The 10,169-nt window shown below is 32.5% G+C and overlaps 1 protein-coding gene across 2 annotated transcripts in view; it reads right to left on the bottom strand.

The window, feature by feature from the left end:
- Nucleotides 1–1,595: 1,595 nt before the first annotated feature.
- The window catches only part of LOC107442704 (uncharacterized), a 42,164-nt gene continuing 33,590 nt past the window's right edge, over nt 1,596–10,169 (bottom strand). The window contains exons 11-15 of one of the 2 annotated variants that reach the window (XM_071177374.1): nt 9,245–9,477; nt 7,501–7,687; nt 5,950–6,051; nt 4,026–4,136; nt 1,596–1,820 (exon numbers count right to left, since the gene is read on the bottom strand). In XM_071177374.1, the coding sequence (XP_071033475.1) occupies nt 1,729–1,820; nt 4,026–4,136; nt 5,950–6,051; nt 7,501–7,687; nt 9,245–9,477 (725 nt within the window). In that variant the 3' untranslated portion in view covers nt 1,596–1,728. Of the gene's footprint in view, nt 1,821–2,668; nt 2,780–4,025; nt 4,137–5,949; nt 6,052–7,500; nt 7,688–9,244; nt 9,478–10,169 lie in introns of both variants that reach the window. The other variant, XM_071177373.1, reaches the window with a different exon arrangement.

Consider the following 10,169-nt stretch of genomic DNA (forward strand, 5'->3'; position numbering starts at 1 on the left):
CGGTCCTTAACTTAATAAAAGGAACATCCGCGAGGTGAAGCAGCGAATTTGGTAGCTTTCATCCCTAGTTCAGGTTGTTTCTTATCAGCAATCTAAATATCTACGTTGATCAGTGATACCAATACCATTAAAAAAAAGTCTAGAATAAAAAAATTTGGTAGCCGCTGACTTTGTTTCATTTTTCAGTTTTATGGATAAAGAAAAAGTTTAGGCGAAAATGGGTAATATTAAGTCGTAAAAAAAGTTCTGCTACACTTGCAAAAATTTCAACTTTCGTGAATTTTTATTGTGTCTTATTGTTTTCTGGTGTTCTTAATTTAAACTTACATCAATAAGCCCTAAATAACTGGATGAAACTAAACTTCTGGTTTTAATTCGTTAATGCTATAGACGAAATCTTTCTTCAAGGAATGCTGCAAGGGTGTCTCAGAACTTTTTTAACAACCTAATAATTGAATAAAAAATAGTCTGAAAATTTATTTATGTTTTATTATTTGTGACGCGAGATTGTTGAGTTCACAATGATTTTTGTTTGAATTATATTGTATTAGAGTTTTTTTTTTGGTTAATGGCGGGCACTTGGGTCTATTTCCCATTGGCCTCAGAAATGCCAGTATTGCTACTCTCTTATCGTTACCCAGTGAGCACTTACGGCTAAGCCACCGTTTATAAGGCGGGTTACATTCACACAGAAGAAAGGATATAGAACAGAGAAAGAGAGAGAGAGAGAGAGAGAAAGAAACATCCATGCCCTGAGCGGGATTCGAACCCGCAACCATCGGCTCCACAGTCAGGCGCACTAACCACTCGGCCACCTGGTCGGCGTCTATTAGAAATTTAGTAGTATGAATATTTTCGTTAGTAGTATGAATCATATCGCACTAGGGCTGCACAATAGGCTATTGGAGACGGTCTGGGAAACATCCCTAAAGATTATTCGAATACATGCCATCACAATTTTTGACCTCTGCAGAGGGGATTAGAAGTCGAGAATAAAAATTCATAAAATAGTTTTCATATGTACCCCAGTTAGAAAAATATCAGCGAAAACACACGACATGTGATATGAAATTATCAGCGAAAACATGACATTTTGGTGATCAAAATAGGCTACAGCTGGTGTAAAGTAGAACTCTCTACCGATGGCAACATTTCGAATGCTTTCATCGTTAGCGTGTGAGGAGAAGGAAGTACGTTAGTTTTTGTCTTGATTTTCAGATAGATTAAAAACGTTTAAGTTCGGAAACTATATGGAACTGAAAACTACATTGAACATAGTTTTAAAAAAAGTGTCGCGGAAATTTAAAAAAATATTTTTGACAGTTAAGTACGACAAATAATAAGAAAGGGGAAAATATCGTTGTATATTCCTATACAACAGAAAAGATGAGGAGAGGGAAAGGAGTAGGTCAAGATATGGAACCTATCTTCTCCCCCAGATGGCGTATTCGAGCGTTGCGTTCCGAATAATGTTCTTAAATGCATTTTTTGAGCGCCTCTTTTTGCAACCCCTGTTTTTTTATTATTTTGTTTTATGTATTTATTTTTTATTTCGTGTGTGTGTAACACTTAAATTCAAAGAAAAAATGCAGCAGTTTTTTTTTCAAAAAAACTTTTATTGTAACAAAAATGCAACATAAAAAAATGGCATGTTCCTTTCTCATTTGGAACAAGTAACATATTTGGCTGAAATAAATGGTTCCTTGTTAACAGGTATGGTCGTAGCAGTTATAGTAAGAACTGGTCTATCACATGGAGTACTCCGTTCGTAGCTGTGATATCTGAGAATGATACCGGAACAGAATTGACTGTCATAACACCTAAAATGAATGTAAAGAATGAAGATTTAAAGTAAAATAATTCTAAGAATCACAAATTATTTATTTTTCATTCTCCTTCCTTCCTCATTACTCTCACTCAGAATACTTACATCAAAACAAAGTTGTCAGTGTTAAAGGGTAATTCTATTCTAGCGTCCAAAAGAATAAGTATAATTAGGGAATATACTTCAAAAAGATAATAGAACATATTGAAATTCGGAAAAAGCACTTTTATTATAAAAGTAATGAATTGTAAAAATTCGTATTTTGAAAGCATTATAAAACAAGAGGGCGGTTTTGAAGCATTTATTCGATGGTGTCGTTCTCCTTAAAACAGTACTATCTCGCCCACATTTTTAGTTTAGAATGACAAACCAAATCTTTTTTCAACTATGTATGAAAATAGCTACAGAAAGACGTAGGTATGTTATTATTTGATTTACATTTATTTTTGCCGGAATATGTGATTTGTTTATGAGCTCTCTTGTCTTTTAGGTTTGTCTTTAAATTACCAGGCTATGGAGTTGAACATTGATAATCGTAAATCCGATTTGGTCGACTGTTCAGCACTGGTTATAAAACAAAATATGTCCTGTTGCGCTCAAATATTTAGGTAAAGTATTTAGAGAGAAGCACCGAACGTTGACTCATAACATCATTTTGTTACGGAGGAAGGAAAGGCTAGATGTGAGACTTCGCCAAATGTGGTAAGTAACTCCACTGACTTTCTCCCCAGCGACCCTATTTCTGGCAACTTTAAATCCTCTTGTTGAATTTGTCGTTAGTTTTGTAGGAACCCTAGAAGAAATCAACGGTACATATCAGCACTTTTAATTAAAAGATTTTACCTTCATTAAGAGAAATCTTCAGGGGCTGGTTGTTGTCACTCTTTTTCTCTAGATCTTCCTGAACTCCACTTGAGAAGTATGTTCCTCTCACCAGATGTCGCTTCAATAAATCTGGAAGGATAAACATTATGTAATAAACTCATGCACATATAATATGAACTTGATACATGATTTTAGAACCTTTGTAAAAATTTTGGGAAAAAATACACACATTAGAGATTTAAATTAATATTTAAGTGAGGAAAAAAAAACACTTCTGAATTCTGACCTATCTATTGAGGTCAACATAATTGAGGGGAAGGATTAAAATTACAGAAGGCAAGTTCATGTGTCTATAGAGAAACGCTTTCATCCTCAAATTAACTGCATTTCATTTGAATGTCATTTTGATCCATCCTTCACCTTTATTGATTTTTAAAGTGATTAATTTCATCATAGTATCCAGGGTGGTTAAAATTCAACTGGTGGTAATTAGAAATTTGTAACTCCCATTCTACAGGAAGGATTTGAATGAAAGTTTAAAAATTCTATGATAAGAGGTCATCAAATCTTCTACGATAAGAGGTCAAACATTGCTTTTTTTGTTGTTTAGATCATTGGTTTAAGTTGTCATAGATCTTCGTAAGTTCAAATAAAATAATAAATAAATAAAATAAAATAATAAATAAATAAAATAAAATAATAAATAAATANTTTGAAAGTTGTAATCACGATTACAAGTAATTGATTACTTGTAATCGTGATTACAAGTAATTGATTACATAGCTGTAATTATCTGTAATCAATTACAGTTGTAATCGATTACTGTAATCAACGGCCAACTCTGCTATCTAGACCACACTAGTAGAACTCCACGTTTTTTGGTTAGAATGACAAACCAAATCTTTTTCAATTATGTATGAAAATAGCTACAGAAAGACGTAGGTATGTTATTATTTGATTTACATTTATTTTTGCCGGAATATGTGATTTGTTTATGAGCTCTCTTGTCTTTTAGCTTTGTCTTGAAATTACCAGGCTATGGAGTTGAACATTGATAATCGTGAATCCAATTTGGTCGGCTGTTCAGCACTGGTTATAAAACAAAATTTGTCCTGTTGAGTTCAAATATTGAGGTAGAGTATTTAGAGAGAAGCACCGAACGTTGGCTCATAACATCATTTTGTTACGGGGGAAAGAAAGGCTAGATGTGAGACTTCGTCAAATGTGGTAACTAACTCCTCTAACTTTCTCCTCAGCAATCCTATTTCTGACAACTTTAAATCCTCTTGTTGAAACTGTCGTAAGTTTGTTTTGATATAGGAACCCTAGAAGAAATCAACGGTACATATCAGCTCTGTTAATTAAAAGATTTTACCTTCATTAAGAGAAATTTTCAGGGGCTGGTTGTTGTCACTCTTTTTCTCTAGATCTTCCTGAACCCCACTTGAGAAGTATGTTCCTCTCACCAGATGTCGCTTCAATAATTCTGGAAGGATAAACATTATATAATAAACTTATGCATATAGTACGACCTTGATACATGATTTTAGAACCCTTGTAAAAATGTTTGAAAAAAAAATGCACACATTAGAGATTGGAAATTAATATTTAAGTGAGGGGGCAGATATTGCCCATACTATGCAACATTTTTTGGTTAAAAACGGCCATTAGAGAAACATTTCTTCTTTTAATTACAACTTTCCTCGAATAAATAATTGATGAATTCATTTTATTTAGATTTTTTTTATAAAGAAAAGGATAAATAAATTATTGCGAAAAAAAAACAGTAATAATAAAATAAAAATGTAGTTATTGACTGCTGTGCAACGAATCTTAAGAACTGTAAAGATTTCCCCCCCTACTTATTAAGACAATTAGTATGCCATATCCTCTGATAGATTAATCAATTATTGATTTATCATTTAAATGATGAATATATAAATGAATAAATAAATGATTATTTCAACTTAAAGCTTATTAAATTGTATCAAATAATACATAAAAATATCACATGAAAAATTAAAAGAAAACTGATCAGTCGTCACACTAGCGGGAAATGCTAAATATCGTCCACTAGAGGTTTTAACCTCTCGTCCGAGACTGACACATATATATATATATATATATATCTTTATAAATTCTTGAATTTTCAAAAGTGAATTCAATTTAAAGTGTTCAACACCTATTTCAGTGCTAATTTTTTGAGTTATAGTTCTTGAAAGACAATTGTTTTAATTAATATAAAGAATGAAAAATGATATTTTAATGTTTGTTTTAATTTTGGGAGCGAGGATTCACACCGGCCAATACTTTGATAGTAGTTTATGAAGGACGGGAAAGGGTTTTGTGGCTTCTTTATAATAGACATAAATAATTTTATATTAAGGTTGGCAAGTTAAACTCCACGTAATTGGAATATTTTAATTTTCTCATCGTTATTACTCAAGCTACATGTGTCCTTCATTTCATAGCTACCTTTATAAAAATGAAGGTGGACTCATAGTGAACGCCATCAAATTTTAGTGTATGATTTTTAATGCTCATGTTCAAACGTTCAACTCGCCTGATTGGGAAACGCTCTCTGACGTAAGAAGTTGTGTCAAAAATTTTATTCACTAGTCGATTCTGAACTAGCACAGAGGTCGTAATACGTTGAGACGCTACAGTCAACGTTCACTGTGAACAAAACCTAAATGTTAAATGAAATGTTAATGATATGTGTGCCTGATGAAAAACGTAGCTGGAAAAAGCAAAAACATATAACTTTAACTTTTTTTCTACGAATTCAAATTTTCCATAATTTTTTTTAAAGTGTGGCAGCTGATTAATGAATACATTAAGCTGATTAATGAATACATTAATTAATTGATTAATGAATACATTTAATCATTTAGCTACAAATTTGGTTTAAAATTATAAAAGTATTCTATGATTTCCGGACTAGTTATAGATTTTCATATTAGTAATTTTTGTGAAGACAAATGTTTTATTTCCCCCCCATCCATAATGAAAGCTAAAAATGAAATAATTGTGTTATTTCTCTTTATCTTTCAAACGGTTTTTAAGTATTTTTTAAATGCGTGTTACTTCACACATTGTTATTTTTGGCTATAGATATACTAAACATTTATAACTATAGATAAACTTAACATACAGGCTATGGATATGCTTAATATTCATATATTTTTATACAAGCTATACTTAACATTCATATCTCAAACAGATATACTTAACATTCCCCTGCTGTTTTGCTGGTTTTCTTTTCTTAGTATTTCAGCACAATAATGAGTGAAAATTACCTGTGAATGCCTGTTTGTTGTCAATAAGGGATTTCCTTTCTTCTGGGCTCAGTGATTGGAAAGCTGTGTCACTCGGAGCGAAGAAAGTCAGAGGTCCTGTTCCTAAAAAAAATTAATAAAAACCATGTTTATTAGATAAAATTACATGAACAACTTTTAGACAGTTTTTTGTTAGTCGTCCTATGTCATAACACTATTCAGCAAATAACATGCTATTATAATAGCTGTTGCTCATGACTCTTAAGTTATATTCTGCCCATCGCGCTCTACGCTAATGGGATACATGAAAGTGATACTGATGCAATGTGGGTATATCGATCCTGATTAGTTGTTGAAACGTGGCATTTGTTTACGTTTGAAACTGTTCTTTCCATTCTATTTCGAGTAATTCAAGTATCAATTCCCTTGACATTTATATTCTTATACATTTAAGCATTCATTCAAACACTCAAACATTTTCACTCAAACATTCACAGTCAAACATTTCATATTCTTATGTAAAGATTCTTTCATAAAGATTTCAATTCCTTCATAATATATATTTCTTATTTAACACAAAGACAGGTATGAAACCATGTAGACAAACTAATTATACATGGAAGTTGACAGGTACACAGAGCAAAAATATACCACTGTTACAATAAAATACAGAAACAAATAATAAATCTACGTTAAGTAAAAAACGTAGACAAGAAACGTCAACTTTAACACGCCATTTTGCTTATAAACGATCAGTTGGAGCTAATGTCATAGGTCACATAGTGATCTTTTTGAAGTGCAAGTACCCAATTGTAAAAATCGCACAAATTGTCAATATGTAGTTGTTGTAGTTAATTTACGTCGCCCTACAGCTGCTCTATGGGCTATTGGCAACGGTCTGGGAAACATCCCTGGAGATGATCCCAAGACATGCCCTCACAATTTTGATCTTCTGCGAGGGGATTCTTACTTCCTCAATTAAGACGTAGATCTGAAGGGGAAGAAAATTTTCTATAGATCCCTGTACCTATAGTACTGCTCGACCACAGGACTTTCAATTCCACAGATTTTAAGAGATCGTATAGTAGAAACATAGTACATATTTATAAAATTATAGCATTTTTCGCGTTTAAGGCAGTGAAGTTTTTTTAAAAATATTTCTCTCGGAGAAATAGCTTAGAAAAACACCTTTAAGCCTTGTACCCCTTTTCATTTTGGTAGAAGTAAGGCCAGTTTCTTTAGTTCTATTTTTTGAGAGCCGTTCCCACAGCATGAATTTCATGCAATTCCGTTTAGAAAGAAGGAAAACCTGATAGATAAAATATATTTTTCCGGAAAAAACTGATAATTCAACTTCCAGTTCTCGTTCTGTGGTAATTGGAGGTGCATGAATTGCATGTAGTGTGAACGCTCCTTAAAGGGAATAAAGCATTACTAAAGGGTTTAACTCATTGCAAATTTTCCACTGAAACTGCGTTTACAGTTAAGTAGGTAAATTTATATATTTAATAAGTCATTTCAATGCCGTGTTTATTCCAGGCATTATTTCAATAATATTGTTTGTTCAATCACCTGAGAGCATCCATGTGACTTGGGAGGTACGCATGGCCTGAGCGAGATTCTGCAGAATAGGTGAAGCCTCAATAATATTCAAGAGGTTGCCCGTGGGCTGGTAGAGCACTTGCGTCACTGGAATGAGTTGAATGGAGCCCATTGTGGCCAGTGCATCCCCAACTGGAGTACCTGAGGCCGTCACCACCTACAATAAAACATTTAATTAATATTCACTTCGAAGTATTCCTTTTCTAAAAGCACTTATCAGTGTTAGACTACGCGAAATATTTTCATAAGTAGAATAAAAAACCGTCATAACGACATTTCATAAATTGTCCTCGTTACAGATAGAGTGCTTATCATTATAAGCAAATATGTATATTTAATGTTAAAATCGCAACAAAAAGATTAAAAAAGGGAAAAATATATGTTTTATTTTGAGTAACTATTTCGATTTATAATTAGAGTAAACTGTTTTTGTCTGTAGATTGCAAATTGAATTACGTGGCTGGCTGAATTACGTTGCTTTATGAAAGGCAGAAATGTCTTCGATAAGAATTTTTGAACAACAAGTTTTCAAAGTTTTGCAAGATTTTGTTAGAAGAAAATGAAATGAAGTGCAAAACTTTTTGATATCATTGCTAAAAGTGAATGCGTATGTCGTATGATTATGCGGCATGTAAAAGATCCCTGGAGTGCCTCATTGGCTCTTGGCATTTCCGGCAAAATTAAATTCCTAGTGCACTTTGGCATCCAAATAGAGTCTCGGTGCTGCCATCTAGTGTGGCAGAAACTAGACGTCCAAATTAGCATGACCAACGGTATCTAACCTATTGTGGTGGTCCTGAAAGAGTGGATACCACCTCTGGAGAACGCACTAGGTCTGCTCATCGGCAAGACCGATTGTGCAGCTCATTGGAAATAAAAAAATAAAAAATTGTAAGTTGCCAAGAAGGAAAATATGGTGAAATGATAGACAAGTCGTCAATAAAGGAGCATTCTTTTCAAATTTGCAGCGGAATTTATAAAAATAGCGGTTTTTTTTTGTTAGAAAGAAAATAACTTAGTCGGTGATCGCTCTCACATTACTTTATAAAATTTAGTTAAAATTGTGAGAAGGAAATGTTTCCGATTTTTTTTTGTATTTTTATCCTGTTTTCAGAGATAAATAAAAACGTCTGCCCTTTATACATTTTTCATATAATATTAATGAAATTCGGGAAGTGTGATTCGAATAATCATGTCAAGACAAAATTTTAGACCTTTTAGTGTTAATTTGCCTTTGTGTATTTCAGTACTTTTTAAGCGAATCGAAAAATTTCTGCACGCAGTTATAAAATGTGTTTACCCAAACATAATTTTATGCAAAAAATAAGTTTTAATAAGTATTTATTATTTTCTATTATTTTATGAAAAACTAGAATTGTAAGGCACACAAATTTTTACATTATTTTAAAGAACGCAACTTTATATAGCAAAATACAAAATTGAATATTATCTATAATCGGTCGGAAAATTCCTGAGAAATCGAATTTTAGATATATTGATTTTTTTTCTCTAAATTTATGTATTGCGGGCTAATTAGTAAATTTAATGTTAGACTCTCAAACGATTAAGATTGAATCCCCGAAGATCTGATCACCCCTAATAGGTGAAAGTCCGGTCACTGGATCAAAAAATATTCGAGGTTTTTCCTTTCCCCCTTATTTAAACTACTTAAACTACATCATTGAACCTGAGTCCTCGTAGAAGAGTTTCATACTTGTTTGCAGTTGATGTGAGCTCCCTGATAGACATTGAAGCGAATCTTCTGCCCCTGAAGCAAGGTGGACGAGGTTTCTTCATTTCTCAAAGAATTCAGATTCACCCTCTGTGGTATGATGTGATATTGCAGAAGGGATTTTGTCTGCTCTGGACTCGAGTCTATGGAATTCGACATGTCCTGTGGAAGCGCATTAACGGCGTCGTCTGTTGGGGCAAACACAGTGTATACACCTGAAAACAAATTAATACTATATATATCGTGCCTTTGTGAAATTTCGGAATAGTATAATGGAATGTATTGCCCCAAGACCTTCATAAAAAGAAGAAAAAATATTTCAACTTTTACCGAGTACAAATGGATATTCATGTTTACCAGTAGAATCATATGAAAAATCTATCCTGCATGACATAAGTTAGTCAGTTAATAATTAAAGCTATTCAACGGTTAACAGATTAAACTCAAAGTTATCGGAAGTACAATAGCAAAAACTGTTTATCTTAGTTTCGGTTATGTTATTTATCCAAGTTTTTGAAGTTTTATTAAAAGATACATTTTTACCGTTTTTGAAGCTATTCAAAAATTAAAATTTTACTAAATTTTGCAAAAAATGTAAACGATTTTGTACTGTTTATATGCATTAAAAATTGAAATTCTAAAATTATATTTACATCGAGCAATGTCTTGCCGAAAAATGATCCAATATTTTACTGTTTCTTTAATCTTAACGCTCCTGAAGCTTTCAGAAAGGAATACTCGTCTCAACTATCTACATACCTGCCAACTTTTAATCCCTTCCATTATCATTTTTCCCAGTGGTATTAAAATGGAATTAAAACTTCAATTTTAAGCAAACAAATACGTTGGATTTGAGAAAACTTAAGTTAACAACCATGATAGTAACGTATATTATATATTTTAAATG

Source organism: Parasteatoda tepidariorum, chromosome 2, assembly GCF_043381705.1.
Source record: "Parasteatoda tepidariorum isolate YZ-2023 chromosome 2, CAS_Ptep_4.0, whole genome shotgun sequence".
NCBI lineage: Eukaryota > Metazoa > Arthropoda > Arachnida > Araneae > Theridiidae > Parasteatoda > Parasteatoda tepidariorum.